Source organism: Pseudophryne corroboree, chromosome 1 (assembly GCF_028390025.1).
Source record: "Pseudophryne corroboree isolate aPseCor3 chromosome 1, aPseCor3.hap2, whole genome shotgun sequence".
Lineage (NCBI taxonomy): Eukaryota > Metazoa > Chordata > Amphibia > Anura > Myobatrachidae > Pseudophryne > Pseudophryne corroboree.
In genome coordinates, this window is record NC_086444.1 from 371,043,674 (window position 1) to 371,059,436 (window position 15,763).

The window sequence follows — 15,763 nt, forward strand, 5'->3', positions numbered from 1 at the left end:
ACACCATTAAAATTATAATTATATATTGTCAATATATGCCAAGAACCTCAGCTATGATAGTTGTTATAATGATAATTTTAATGGTGTATGGTGCACCGACATCCTTGTTCCCTTAGGAAAATGCCCAGAATGGCCCACTCAGGGGTAAAAGGCACAAAGTTGATTGGTGAGTCTTGACCTCCCGCTTTACCTCCAAAAACTGTGAACCACTGCACACTCCCAAATGGAAAAGGTCAGCCTCTTCCCTGGCACATCTAGGGCAAGTGTGGGAATCAAGTAGACCCATTCTATACAGTTTGTGGGGGGACAAATAAGTCCTATGATACACATTAAAGAAAAGATCATTATATGTTCTAGCAGTCGATAGTATATGGATTGCAGAGATCGCGCACACTATGTGCTTCTTAGAAAGAGTTGGAAATTGTGTCAGCCATTGGTGCATCCCCTGACTGACCAGGCTATGATCTAGGTCTACATTTAGATATTCATACAATGTAGAAATGGCCTTATGTAAGGGTTTTGGTCTGGAGAGATGTTGATTCACTGGCGTATTTATAATGGGTGCAGTGTGTACACGGGCCCATGAGTCCTGGGGGGCACCACACCGCACACGCTGCACCCATTTTTGGAATACTTATCCCTCCGGAGTCCTGTGCCAACATCAGCAGCGCTGTTAAAACTCTGTGAAAATTGCGTAGTGGCCATTTTCACAGAATTCTGCACATGCGCAGTAGAGAAATCACTGGGAAAATGGCCGCCATGCAGAATTCTGCACATGCGCAGTAGAGTCTGAGTCCTCTAGTGCTCAGACTTTCAGCGCTGCTGGCAGAGAGGAGGGGGCCCGAATGGAGGAGGCTCCACACAGGGCTCTTCCTCTCTTAAAGCGCCCCTGCATTGATATAATGGATAATGCAAGTTAGTATCTGAGAACACCCGCACCACAGAGGCTTTGTAAGGCTGTGCCTGAAAATAAGCTAGGGGGTAGGCCTGCCAGGTATCAAATTTGCCAAGGTGACTTAAACTGTGAACTCCCCTCACCCTCCACACCATAAAAAAGGATAGGCTGCCCCTCCCTCCCGGAAGTCTAAATTATGCAAGAGTAGGTGGATCGATTTATGAGAATTAAGTCAAGATTTGTGATGTAAAATGTGCCAGAGGCATCTAGCTGTCATTGATAAAGGATTGTTGTCGACCTCCAGTGGAACTTCCTGATCATGAATATGAAGAAAATATATAGATGTCTTCAGCATATATCATAAGTTTTACACTACGTGCTCCCATTCGGACTCCCTGTAAACAAGACCATTGTTGCATAATACGCAGGAGAGGGTCTATAGCAAGATTGAAAAGGAAAGAGAGGGCACCCGTTCGAGCTCCGTGGGCATGCCGCATAAGCCGTTAATCAATAGTGACATGGAGGGGGAATGGTACAAAAAAATGAAGCAGTCTGATAAAGTCTAAGGCAAAGTACGATTCAAAACCTCAAACAAATGGGGCCACAGAATCGTGTTGAAAGCTTAATGGGCCTAATTCAGACCTGATCGCTAGGGTGCGTTTTTTGCATCCCTGCAATCAGGTAGTTGCCGCCTACAGGGGGAGGGGGTAATAGCTGTGCAGGGGTGCGATCGCACGTGCAGGAGAGCTGCACAAACAGGAGTTTGTGCAGTCTCTGCACAGCCCAGGACTTACGCTTCCAGTGCGATGATCGGGGCCTGAGCTGACGTCAGAATCCCTCCCTCCAAATGCCTGGTCCCTCCTGCGTTTCTCAGGACACTCCTTAAAAACGGTCAGTTGCCACCCACAAATGGCCTCTTCCTGTCAGTCACCTTGCGATTGCCAGTGTGATCGATTTTCTCGCACCATCCCGTCGCTGCCTGCTGGTCGCTGTGGACCGACGCGCCTGTGCATTGCGGTGCATACGCATGCGCAGTTCAGACCTGATCGCAGGCTGTATGAAAACGCAGCCTAGTGATCCGGTCTGAATTAGGCCCTATGTGTATCCATGCTAAGAAGAATGTTCTGGGCACGGGGTCCCTATTGGAAGTAATTATAGCAGCCAAAGCTGTACGGATGCCTTTAGCCAAATGCCTACATGCCACAAATCCCATTAGGTGTTCAGTTAAAAGAGTAGGTAAAATTTGTTGTTATCAATTGTCCATAATTTTAGCGAGAATTTTAAAATCCACATTCAGCAGCGTAATGGGGCGGTATGATCCAAGAAGGAGGGGGACTCTGGTTAGGTGAAAGAATCGTATGAGAGGCGTTAAGCAATTTACTTTTTTTAATTAATTTGTTTTAGTAAATAATGTGTTTGGATAGAATTTAATAAATATACTGAACTCTTTAATGATGATTTTTTTGTTGATATACTATCCTGATAAACTAAACAAACCTAAACTGGGTTACTTGTGTTGTCCATTAAGACTTTGGGGCATATGTATTAAAGAATATTTGTAGAATATCCCCCGAAAACACCCGTTTTCTGGGGGTGACCACAAATATTAAGGATCCCCAGGACTTAAGAAGGAGGGACTGCAGCAGGCAGTTCTGATATCTGCTGGGTCCCTCAATTTCCGACCACAAAAGCAGTAGCCCCCTATAGATGTACCAAGCACCACCCGCTAACGCCAAACAAAGTCAACTCATAGTAACCTATGGGATACTATATCATTCATCCTTTAGGAGAGAGATCCTCAAGACACCTTTCTGTCTGCCCTCATTGATGCTGCGTATTCACAGTTCCCACGCTAAACCCATGATCAGAGTGAGAGTGAAAGCTATTACTCTGGTTCCAGCTCTTTGCTGGGACTGGCTCTTATCAGAATGTGTCCCATTATTTATTAGCAGTTTCTTATATAGTGCAGCATATTCCGTTGCGCTTTACAATTAGAACAACAGTTATAAAACAAAACTGGGCAAAGACAGACAGACATAGAGATAGGAAGGCCCTGCTCGCAAGCTTCCAGGAAGAGAACTATACTAAATTATTTTGAGTTTATGTATTTAGTTGATATTATCATATACAGCTAGAAGGAAGGCTGCTGATCCTGCACCAGAGGGTAGTACGGCGTAAATAATAACTTCACATAGAAAAAAAGCCAACATACTGTATAGTGTCTGTATATGGGAAATTTCCTATAAAGTAATAATAGTAATGGTAATTATATCCCCTCTTTTTAAATAAACACTAATAATAAGTGTAGAGGCAGAAAAAAATGTATTAAAACTTATTAAATGTAAGTGTCAGTCTGGGTGAAAGTATTAGTGTAAAAGAACCTCTGTTAGGAGTTACTAATGTTTTTATCCAGAGGTTTCAGGCACCTTTATAAAATTATTTTAGATGTCAGGGGAGATTAAGTTGTCAGTAATACACATCTATTTTCAGATTTAAGTTTACATGCAGTTTTATTTCTCTGATCATTGAATAGTGAGTACAGAGCGAAATAATACACTGTAAGCACTATCCTATGGACAAGGTCTCATTTGCATGCCTTATGCTGGTTAAACGGGTTCGATATGAATTACTGATGACCGGGATGCCAGCCGTCAGTATACCGACAGCGGCACCCCGACCACCAGTATGCCAGCCGCAGGGCGAGCGCTAGTAAGCCCCTTGTGGGCTCGCTGCACTTGCCACAGGTTATATTCTACCTCTATGGGTGTCGCCGGTATTCCGGTGCCGGCATTGTACCGCTGTGCGGGATTCTGGCGTCGGCATTGTGATCGCTGGTTTCTCAACCACTTCCCGGTTAAACCATCACCAGAAACACTATTTTCATATGTAGGCTAATCAAGTACATGAAATCACACCAAACGTTTTCTTCAGATGTTATGCAGGATTATTTTCCAAATCACCAAATGGTGGGTATAGAGTGAATTATTTTGCCTGTGGACAAGGTCTCATTAACATGCCTTATTCTGGTCTAAACAAAAGCCAAACAACACCATTTGCATATACATGTTAATTACGTGGCACTCGATATCCCGGCTGTCGGGATCCCGGTGCTCAGCATACCGGCGCTGGGATCCCGACCGCTGGGATACAGACAACTATTTTCCCTCTTGGGGTGTCCACGACACTCCTGGAGGGAGAATAAATAGCGAGCTTGCAAGGGGCTATTTTGCGCTCGCCCCGCTGCCGGCATTCCGGCAGCGGGGATCCTGGCGCCGGTATGCTGGGCGCCGGGATCCCGACAGCTGGGCAAACGTAGTAGACCCATGTTAATCAATTACATGAAATCTCAGAAATTGTTCCTCAGGTTAATGCTGCAGAAATATCTCATTTGCATGCCCTATACTGGTTTAAGCAATAACTAGAAACACCATTTGCATATTTAGGCTAATCAATTGCATGAATTTTCACAGAAGCTGTTTATCATTGATGTCCAATCTTACTGAAGGTGGTCTGTAGTAATCTCCCCTTGGTACCCTGGACCGGTGATCGTGTATGCATCACGAGTCACTGGAAGCAGGAAGTGGACCGCAAGTCGACGCAAGTTTCACCCAATAGGGCTTGTTCACAAACTGCATGTAAAATTAAATCTGAAAATAGATGTGTATTACTGGCAATCTAATCTTCCCTGGCATCTACAAATAATGATATAAAGGTGCCCAGCACCTCTGGATAAAAAAATGAGTTAAGATAGACTCCCAACAGAGGTTCTTTTACACTAATACTTTCACCCAGACTGGCACTTAAATTTAATAAGTGACAATACTGTAACTCTCTTTTTTTCTGCCTCTTCACTTATTATTAGTGTTTATTAAAAATGGGTGATCTGATTACCATTATTATTACTTAATTAAATTAATTATTAGTTTTGCTTTCATTGCGCTCTCTCTCTCTCTCTCTCTCTCTCTCTCTCTCTCTCTCTATATATATATATATATATATAGGATCTATTTTTTGTACTATTTTTATCTATAAATAAATAAAAGTTATATTTTAATAAATTCATTACACAAGTGTGCCCCTACAAAAGAGCACAAGGATTTCTCTGTTTATTATCATATACAGGTCGGGTATCCACTATCAGGATACCCATAAACTGAAATATTCAGAAAACCGGAATATTTCGACCCTGTAGTGACGTCATGACGTGGCCGGTATCATGACGTGGCCAGTATCATGATGTCACTGGATCTTTTGGCCACTCACAGACAGGCGGGAGAGTGACTTTGCTGCCATTCCCTCACTGTCACTACTCCCAGGACCCGCGGCCGACTTCCTCCCGCACACTGGACCCTGCCGCTGACCCCCCAGACACCTCCCCCCCACGACACACCAGACCCTCCCGCCGGCACGCTGGACCCACTGAGGACCCCCGGGACCCATCCGGATAACAGGTATTCTGTTATCCGAAAAATCCCATATCTGGAGTGCTCCTGGTCCTGAGCATCCCAGATATGGGACACTCTACCTGTAAATGATAAATGGGCCCCATTGAGTGAGACACAGAAGATAGCCCTAAGCAGGGGCATAAATACTGGAGTCAATGGAAGACAGCCGCCTCCGGGTGCCAGCCCTGAAGGGGGGCACTCTGACCTCCTCCTTTGCACCAGGTTCTGCTTCATGTGCCTCAGAGTAGGAATAAGCAGGGAGTCCAGGGGGCATGTGCCACGGTCCTCCCTCTCCTTTTGTGGGTGCTGCTGTGGTGGTAGAAGTGAACGTGGAGGGGTGAATGTGATCGACACGAGGCAAGGCCCCTCCCACAGCAACAGACATCTATGGGGAAATATTTCCTCTTGAGTGCACACTCCCCCCACCCTAACGTCCTCTTCTCCTCGCAGCTGTATAGTACCACCCCCTGCGGCCATCTCGACGCCCAAGGAGAGAGTGTGTGTCCGGGTGCTGCTGGGACAGAGTGTTAGTAGTGAATGTGAGAGGAGGGGGGGTAGACACCAACAACTATCTCGTCTCCAGGCTTCTAGAATGTACTTACATCCCTGGCCCTAAGCTTCAGTGCTGTCCACATATTAACAGATTATGACAGGCTCATTGGTTCAGGAGACCAAACTGTGCTACAACTGCAGCTGTAGCAATGTATTCAAAAGGAAAATAAGAACAATGATCAAAATCATTTTCATTTCTTTATTAAAATACAATAGATTTCCTACAGTATGCAGAATATAGGGGAAATAATTGTACATAAATTAATCCCAGCTACTGTACAAATATTTCAGTGCTCACAATATCCACTGGCTTTGCTAGGTCTTTCTTACAGCAATGGATTCCAGTTACTAATGACAATTCACTGTGCACCAGCCGTATCTGACCAGTCAGTAATGGGTGAAGGTGGTTCATTACCCGCTCCGCGCATACATGTGGGATGTGTACTGCTTGCCGGGGCTGCATGGCCAAATGTGCTATCCAAAATCAAGATTTTCCTGTAAATCACTTCCCACATGAAGAAAACAATGTTACATCATAAACCTCTGTCTACCTTTCATCCTTGATCTGATATGGAGGTGGATAGATGAAACAAAGTCTGTTAGTACAGCATAACATCTATGCAAAGTAGGCGTGGCAGAACACAGCCACAGTCAGCAGGATGATACCATTAATATTGACCACGTTCCTCCAGAGAGGAACTTCTGAGGTGTCGGTCATCTTTGCATCCATGGCTGCCTGCTCCTCCTCACTTAGTTTGGGAGCTTTCTTGTCATCGAAACCACAGAACCAGTTGTATGACTTCTTCCAGCAATTAGGCTCTTTTTTTTCTGCATGGAATATAAAAATAAAAGTGACTATTATGAAACACTTTCAAGTCAAAACCACTGGCGTATGTTTCTGTGTGTGTGTAATCAGTTTGTAGCTCATAATCTTTGTGCAAATGTGCAGCGGTGACAGCAGAGTATCGGCCACAAGGAAAATATGTTTATGGCCACTGGACATCCTGTCTAGCCAGCCACTGGTGAACAGCTGTGTGCTTTATATTTCAATGTAATTATTCTTAAATGCTGTCCTGTGGGTTTCCAGATATAAGGTTCTATTATTGGTACACTGTACCAGGTATAGTATTGTTCATTGAGTAATTGTATTTAGCATGTACACTCAGAATCAGGTATTTATTGGCATGGAGTCATCTTTATAAACTGTATTCCTTTGTCATCAGGGAGGGAGAGATCATCCCATTGTATCCTTGGTGAACAGCCCAACCTTAATCATTCCTATGGAGTGTGTCCTAGGGGTCTATTCATGAAGGAGTGAAAAGAGTAGAAAAACAGACTAGTGAGAAGTTGCCCATGGCAACCAATCAGCATCACTACATCTTCTAGAATGTACTTCATAAAGGCTTCCTTCAAAGCTGATTAGTTGCCATAGGCAACATCTCCACTGGTACTTTTATCCACTCTTTTCACTGCTTCATGAATAGACCCCTAAGTGTGACCTCTAATTACCGGTGGGGTCCCACAAGTATCCTGGATTTTTTTTCTATAGTGTGCGTATCCTGTCTTTTAATATTGTTTTACAAGTGGCCTACAGGTGCCTGCAGACCATTGTTGCCTGGGAATGCTATCAAGTGCTATCATGCCATGGCAGTCTAACTAGGACCATTAGTCCAACATAATACAAACAATATTAATTATATTATCATTTATACATTACCTCCATACCCAAATCCCAGAGTAGAGCTATTGGCACTTGGGATGGGTGTACCCAGGAGGGGGCCTGGACATTCTTTTTGTGGACCTCAATCTCCTGGGGAAACAAGTCCTACAGCCGACTGGCTGAAGGTTGGTGAAATAATGGTGGAGAGACCCCTCACTGCAGGTCTCCCTTCTATGGTTCCCCTAGCCCTTTGTCTCCTCAATTTTTTTCAATACCAGTCTAGGCAGAATCACTAGTTTTGGTTAGGTTTGCAAACAGGAGGGGGGAGACTAGGGGGTATATTTACTAAAAGTCGATTTTGGGTCTATTCAAAAGGCTAGAACCAGGAACTTACGGGCCTTACTTTTGATAATATAAGTGGACTTATCATGCTGGATATTGAAGACTGCATCACTGCTGTTCTTAGCATTGGATTGCCACTACAGTGGGGTTTGGAGACCCCTTCTTCACGCCTGAGTCAAGCCTGGAAAGTTCAGGCATGTATGACTGCCTGTCTGCTATCTTGGGCGCAACAAGTCTGGGAAACTGGGAGCTTCTCCTGCTGCACGGAACCCTCTATCTTCTCCCAGATCTGCAGGAGCCAGAGGGGCGTTTCTACAGAGGAGGGGGCCCATATGCACCTCTGGGTGGGCCCCTTCCTCTGCACGGCGCAGTAGATGGCGTAGATCTCCGGAAACATGGCGCCCGCCATGATCCGAAGACCAATTTGGCAACCGCGCATGCGCGGTGGCCATTTTGGTGGTGATTTTCACCGCGATTGCAGCTCCCGGCGCTGGACTCTGGAAAGGTAAGTATTAAAATGGGTGCAATGGGTGCGGTGTGGTGGTCTCACTGGCTTCTGACAGCTGCGGCTCTCCCCCTCCTCTTCTGCAGCATCAGCTCTTGGTGCACCTGACTGCTTTGTGATGTACTGTTTCCCAGATAATCACACTATCCTCAAGGCTAGCGGTACTAACTTGCCTGGGACTATAGTGTCATCGAATTAGTAGTATTACCTGCCTAATTTGCTATTGTTGGGAGTGTAGCTGCTCAGAGGCACTATGACTGCTCATAAACACTTTCATTGTGGTATTTTGCATTTTAGGGTGGCTATTTCAGCAAAATCATGGAAATACCTGCTCCACTGTCTGGTGCAGCTGCACCTGCTACCTTTCTGGAGACAAAGTTAGGTGGACTTTTTCTGTCTTATTTAGATGACAAATTTAACAGCTTCATTTCCCGTTTGGACTGATTTCTTGACATTCCATCTCATTCTCTTCAAAGTGAGGCCCCCCTGGAAAAGTGGAGTGACTATGTGAGTGATGTCACTCCTTTGTCTCTACAGAATGCATCTAGTATTCTGAAGCCAGTACATGTCCCAGAGGATGAGACTTCACTCCCTGTAGAGTCCTGTCACTGGGACATTTGGAATCCTAGCCTCCATGCAAGTTCTATCTATCACCATGGGCACCTGGACATTTTTTCCTGACTGTATCCTGAGACGTGACTCGCCATATTCTGCAGTTACTTTCTATGGATTGCGTCAGCGTCTCAGATTGTTAATAACATAGTCCGCTCTGTATTTTTTCATACTTGGTCTACTTACCACAATATTTACCTGCATCGGTTTTCTATCTGCCTGCTTCAGTTCCCTGTCACATTATAAGTCTTACTGTATCTCTATTTCAGGGCCTTGTGGGTTCTGTAACATGAATACTATGCTACTTTGATATAAATACATATGTTTTCCTCGTTATGATTGCCTCTGGACAACATTACACAATTGACACATTCGCTTGTATTTCTCTACAAGACATTAGTGTCTTGATTACTGTGTTACTGTTTCATTTATCCACTATCCTTGTTAGAGTTATTTGGGGATTTTGATCCACTAGGTTCTGTGAACTACATATACTGTTTCATTATCCATAGTATAATTCTCTCAAATTGTTCATTTAAAATTGACTCGCTAAGTCAGGCAGTCTTGTGCCTCCGATCAGTTCACCCTCCCCCTCCCTGTCCTTTTAATTCATGTTTAATTCCTAGCTAATACAGTTCTACTAGGCTGGATTAGTCCTACCCAGAGGCGTCACTTACCATGAGAAGGGGAGAGGGCTTAGCAGGAGAGGGCAGAGCCTTGCATTCCGACAGCCATTTTCGTCACGCCGGGGGTTCGGGAGATACGAGCTGCCCTCGGGGAGTGCTGTGGCTGCAGTGCCGTATTCTACACAGTGACAGGAGCCAAGTGCTGCACATAATGTAAAGGGGGGTACTCACGGGAGAGATGTGTGCTGAGCGATCTTAACACAGACCGCTCAGCACACATCTCTCACCCCGCTCAGCACAGCGCGATGTGCTGAGCGAGGGGGAAAGCCGACGGGGGGGCCGCTCACTTCACACAACGGTGAAGTGAGCGACCCGCTAGATTGAGCCTGCATGCAGCTCAATCTAGCATCGGCGATAGCGATGCGCGGGGCCGCGCATCGCTATCGCTGGAGGGCATACACACGGCAGATCCGTGCTTAAAATCTAAGCAATCTAGCAAGATTGCTTAGATTTTAAGCACGGATCTCTCCGTGTGTACCCCCCTTTACAGTACAGCACTCTGTCAATGAGCAGGAGCTGGCATTTTGGTGTCACCCCTTGGCGGGTGACACTCGGGTGCAAGCAACACCCCCCTTGTGACGCCACCGGTCCCCACACACACCTCTTGCCCTGTTTTCTTATCTTATTTCAGGTTTTTATTTACAAACTGTTCAGCCTAACCAGCTCAGCACGTCTATTTTATATCATTTCACACATATAATGCGTGTTTGTAATAGTATTCCTAGCAATACATTTAATATTAAATGTAATATTATCAGACTGATCAGGTTTTTTCCTAGTCATCCTAATGTGTGCATCATTATATTGCTCTGATTTTACAACACTTTATACATAAAATGCAAAAGTGTAATCTGCCTCGGGTTGTCTGTTTAATATTTCTTAAATTTGCATATACTTTAAACTATCATACGCACTCTATGTCTGTCTGTTATTTGGTGCGTTGCAACGGAATATAGCCTATATCAAAGGGTCTGGCATTTCTTACTAGTGCCACCATCTTTTCTCCATAGTTCTTGTGGGCAGCCATACTGCCTCCCCTCCTCCTATTGGATAGGCTTTAACAATTGTCTGGCTTTATAAAACGCAATGTTTAGTGTCATTTCCAGTTTGTTTTCCAGGGCAGTAGACTGCAGACCAGCAGCTGATTCCCAGTTTGTTTGGGAAAATGTAGAAATAGTGGTTAAGCTGAGCATCAGGTGAAGCAATCATATTGAGCATACCTCCCAACTGTCCCGATTTCCGCGGGACAGTATCACCCGTGGGCCGCAGTGTCCCATGGTGGGGGGCGCAGTTGTGAGGCTCCTGTCACTGCGTCTATTCACAGGTGACAGAGGGAGAGGCGGCATGCCAGCAGCTCAGACAGTGCTGGGCATACCCCCCTCAGTGACGGTAAAAGGGGGCGTGACTCACTATCGCGGCTCTACCGGGAGGCCACATCCTCTTTTGCATAGGTCACGCCCAAAGTTGGGAGGTATGTATAGGTCACGCGCAAAGTTGGGAGGTATGTATTGAGTATCTTGCATACAGTTCTCAAGTAGACTCAGTTTTTCTTTCTCCTGCTTTTTTCTTATTATTCTTTTGAGCTGCTTGTAACAACATTGTCTCACTGTGACTAATGTACCTACATCAAAATGTTTCAAGTGTTGTATTGCATCTACTATATGCAATATCTGTAAATGATGCTTGTGCTTCAATAATAAAGCTTATTTAAAAAAAAAATAAAGAATAGAACCAGCATCCAAGCAAAATAGTCTACAGTATTTCTATTTCAAATAGCTCATTTACTAAAAGTCAATTTTGAGTTCCATTTTAAATCACTGGGTGATGTGAGTTTGAAGTTCTATTGTGTTATAGTCACAAATAATCAATAAAAAAAATCGATAAAGAATCGACCCAAAATAGACGAATTCAAACAAAAGCATTCCTATTGGCCAAAACAGGTCACATGCATGGTATTACCCACAAACAACTTCATTCCTGTGCTAATTTGCATATCCACAATATTTTAAAATCATTGCTGTGCCTTTCAATGTCATGATTTATGCAGCCAGAGTGCCACACATGCTTATCTCCCATATTTTCTTCTGTCATATTGAGGTTTCAGACAATTCTACATGATATAAAATCAAACAGAACTGTTTCTGATGGTTCTATTGAAAATGATGATTTTAGGCTGATTTTTGGTTCTATTGAGGTTCTATTTGCAAATCGACTGTTAGTAAATTAGCTTTTCCTATCAAAGTCTATGGGGAAGTACTGATGGTTTATTTGAAGTTCTGTTTGTGTGTGGCGTTGAATTTCTGGTGATTTTATGGGGATTTTGAGTTGGTTTTGCCTTTAGTAAATACCTGATTGTCAAATGCACCACCAAATTACCTCAAAATGGGCTGAAACTGAAAATCGACCTTTAGTAAATATACCCCTATGTTTTTTTCCTTTTAATTATTTATTTTACACAATAGTTAGATTTAGATGAAGCGAAATAGCCTAGCTTCACCACTGTGATGAGCGGATTGCTACTCAACAGGTGGAAGTCGCCAGGTGCTTAGCTGCTGTGTGTACCTGCTAAAATCCAGAAGCTATCATGTCGGTTCCAGGAGTGGATACTGTGTTTCAGTGATCTGGACAGCCCTACAGGTGCTATTGTCCAATGTGCCACTGTTTGTGGGATTGTGGCATGAAATAGGAATATGCATGATAGCAAGACTATCACTACAAAGTCCTGCCCACTTTCATCCAAATTCATTTCAGCTTCACCATTTTTCAGTGTTAAATAACAGTTAAAAGTAAAGTGACATTAGGGCTGTAATTATTTATTGTGTTACATCTATACATTATAATGTTTTCATTTCTATTGTAAGCATTGGATAACTTCCCATTGGATAACTTCCAGTCTACAACACCTCTGAGGACATCGCAAAATGAATCTGTTTGAAGGATAAAATGCTCCTGCGGGCACTCATAATTTCAGGACCACGACCATAAATACATATTCTTCTCTGCTTTAACCATAATAAAATATAGCTTTTGCATTTACAGAATAAGGGATGCTATTGTGGTATTTAGCAGTGAACACCACAATCCACATTGTGAAAGGCTAAATACACTTACCAGCAGGGGCATAACCAGAACTTTGTGGGCCCCATAGCAAAATCTTAGTGGGAGGCTCTCCCCCAACACCCCAGTCTTTGTCACTATAATGCCCCTTAAGGGCAGGAAACAGAGGGGAGTGAGAAAGAGAAAGAGGAGCAAGTTAGAGAGGGAGAGAGAAAGGGAAAGAGAGGATTTTCATGGAGAAAGGGGGAATGAGGGAAATAGAGAGAGACGGTGTCAGGGAGAGAGAGAGAAAGAGAGAAGCGAGAGAGTGTTGGGGAGAGAGAGGGGGAAGGAGCGAGCAGGAAAGACACTACTTGGGGGCATGGACGGTCACGAGGCGGCAAAGGTAAAAGAACAGACAGAGCACCATATGGGGGTATAGACAGTTGGATGGGAGGGTGCATAGATGGACAGACGGACGGACGGACGGGTGGGGACATAGATGACAGACGAACAGACAGAGCACCATATGGGTGTACAGACAGACGGAACAGGAGGGGCATACACAGACAAACAAATGGATAGAGCACCATATGATGGGCAGACGGGAGGAGACATAGATAGACAGATGGATGGACGGGAGAGGGGATAGAAGGACAGACAAATAGACAGAGCACCATATGGGGGTAAAACTGGACGGACAGAAGGGGGCATACACAGACAACTGGATGGAGAGAGCACCATATGGGGGTATAGACAGAAGGACGGGAGGGGGCATATACGGACGAACAGACAGGGGCATGGGCGGACAAACGGGCAGACAAAGCACCATATAGAGGCGTAGATGGATAGGCGGACGGACAGGAGGGGGCAAAGGCAGACAGACTGGAGGAGGCATAGAGACATGGCCGGACCCTCTATCTATACAAGGTCAGGGCCGGTTCTAGACCAGTTTCCTCCATCATCATGCAATAAACCAGGTATTTACCTACGCAAACAGACATTTGCATCTGTACATGCACATTGTTGCAACTTTGTAAATGTCCTTTGTATCATAAAATGTTACCATATGTTATTCCAAATGTCTTATCTTCTGTTAAGGGGTATAGAATCCTATTATTTTTGGGAACTAAACAAATTCAACAAATTCCTTTGGGAGTAAATTGGTGTTTCAGCTATAATTTACTGTGAATATTTAAAGTCTTGTATAACTAACCTTCTTCATAGTCATCCTCGAAGTCTTCATTAACCCAGTCATTTGCATCTAGGTCCTCTCTCTCCTCTTTGCTGTTCCTCAAAGTCCAGCACAAGCGGTGAAGCTGCAAAAAAACCCAATTTCAGTTTGTCACTTAAATGACACTTACTATAAAACAGCTTGAAATGTGTTAATATTTGTACTTCCAGGGTAGCGACAGGTGGGCTTGGGCAATTTCCAGAAAGCTATGGGGGTTTCAGACAGTTGTGCATTGTTTTGCTAGGTACAGTGGTGCTTGACAGTTTGTGAACACCTCAGAATTTCCTATATTTCTGCTGAAATTTGGGCTAAAACTATCTCAGATTTTCACACAAGTCCTAAAAGTAGATAAAGAGATCCAAATCAAACAAATGAGACAAAATCATTAGACGTGCTCCAATGATCCAATAATACATATCTGTGAGTGTCAAAAGTATGTGAACCTTTAGGCTTAGCAGACATTTTGAAAGTGAAATTAGAGTCAGGTATTTTCAATCTATGGGATGACATCAGGTGTGAGTGGACAACCTGTTTTTTTTTTAAAGAACAGGAATCTATCAAAGTCTGATGTTCACAACACATGTTTGTGGAAGTGTATCATGCCACGAACAAAGTAGATTTCTGAGGACCTCAGAAGAAGAGTTGTTGATGCTCATCAAGCTAGAAAAGGTTACAAAACCATCTCTATAGAGTTTGGACTCCACCAACCAACAGCCAGACAGATTGTGTACAAGTCGAGGAAATTCCAGACCATTATTAACCCTCCCAGGACTGGATGACCAATAAAGATCACGCCAAGAGCAAGGCGTCTAATAGTTTGTAAGGTCACAAAGGAACCCAAGATAACTTTTACGCAACTGAAGGCCTTTCTGACATTAGCTAATGTTAATGTTCATGAGTCCACCATCAGGAGAACACTGAACAACAATGATCTGCATGGCAGGATTACATGGAGAAAGCTGCTGCTCTCCAAAAAGAACATTACTGCCCATCTGCAGTTTGTTAAAGATCCCCTGGAAAAGCCAGAAGGCTATTGGAACAATGTTTTGTGGACAGATTAGTTCAATATAGAGCTTTTTGGTTTTAATGAGAAGCGTTATGTTTGGAGAAAGGAGAACACTGCATTCCAGCATAAAAACCTCATACCATGTGTGAAGCACAGTGGTGGTGGTATCATGGTTTGGGCATGCTTTGCTGCATCTGGACCAGAATGACTTGCTATTATTGATGGGACAATAAATTCTGAATTATACCAGAATATTCTAAAGTAAAATGTCAGGACATCTGTCTATGAGCTGTATCTTAAGAGAACGAACATCATGCAGCAAGACAACGACCCAAAGCACACAAGTCATTCAACCAAATAATGGTTAAAGAAGAATACATTTAAAGTTTTGTAATGACCAAGTTAAAGTCCTGACCTAAATCCAATCGAAATGTTGTGGAACGACCTGAAGCGAACAGTTTATGGGAGGAAACTCACCAACATAAAAGAGTTGAAGCTGTTTTGTACAGAGGAAAGGGGTAAAATTCCTCCAATCCGGTGTTGAGGAGTAATCTATAAATTACTGGATACGTTCACATTAGGGAGGCCAATGGGATCGGGATCGGCGGGATCCCGGGATTTAGGCCCAAAAATGGCTGGGATTCAATCCCGGGATTGGAAGCTCCAATCCCGGGGATTGAGGGATCAGCGTTGAGCGTCCTCAGGACGCTCAGACGCTGCCCGGCTCCCTCCTCCTGTCTCTCCCTGCGCAGCGTGACCTGTGACTGTGAGGGCACGCTGCGCTTTCAGC

General features: G+C 44.0%; 1 protein-coding gene across 1 annotated transcript in view; it reads right to left on the reverse strand.

The window, feature by feature from the left end:
* Positions 1 to 6,077: 6,077 nt before the first annotated feature.
* SLC5A1 (solute carrier family 5 member 1) overlaps positions 6,078 to 15,763 on the reverse strand; it is a 132,383-nt gene continuing 122,697 nt past the window's right edge. Inside the window, exons 14-15 of the mRNA XM_063913053.1 lie at positions 13,950 to 14,052; positions 6,078 to 6,720 (exon numbers count right to left, since the gene is read on the reverse strand). Coding sequence (XP_063769123.1) covers positions 6,509 to 6,720; positions 13,950 to 14,052 — 315 coding nt within the window. The 3' untranslated portion in view covers positions 6,078 to 6,508. The remainder of the gene's footprint in view (positions 6,721 to 13,949; positions 14,053 to 15,763) is intronic.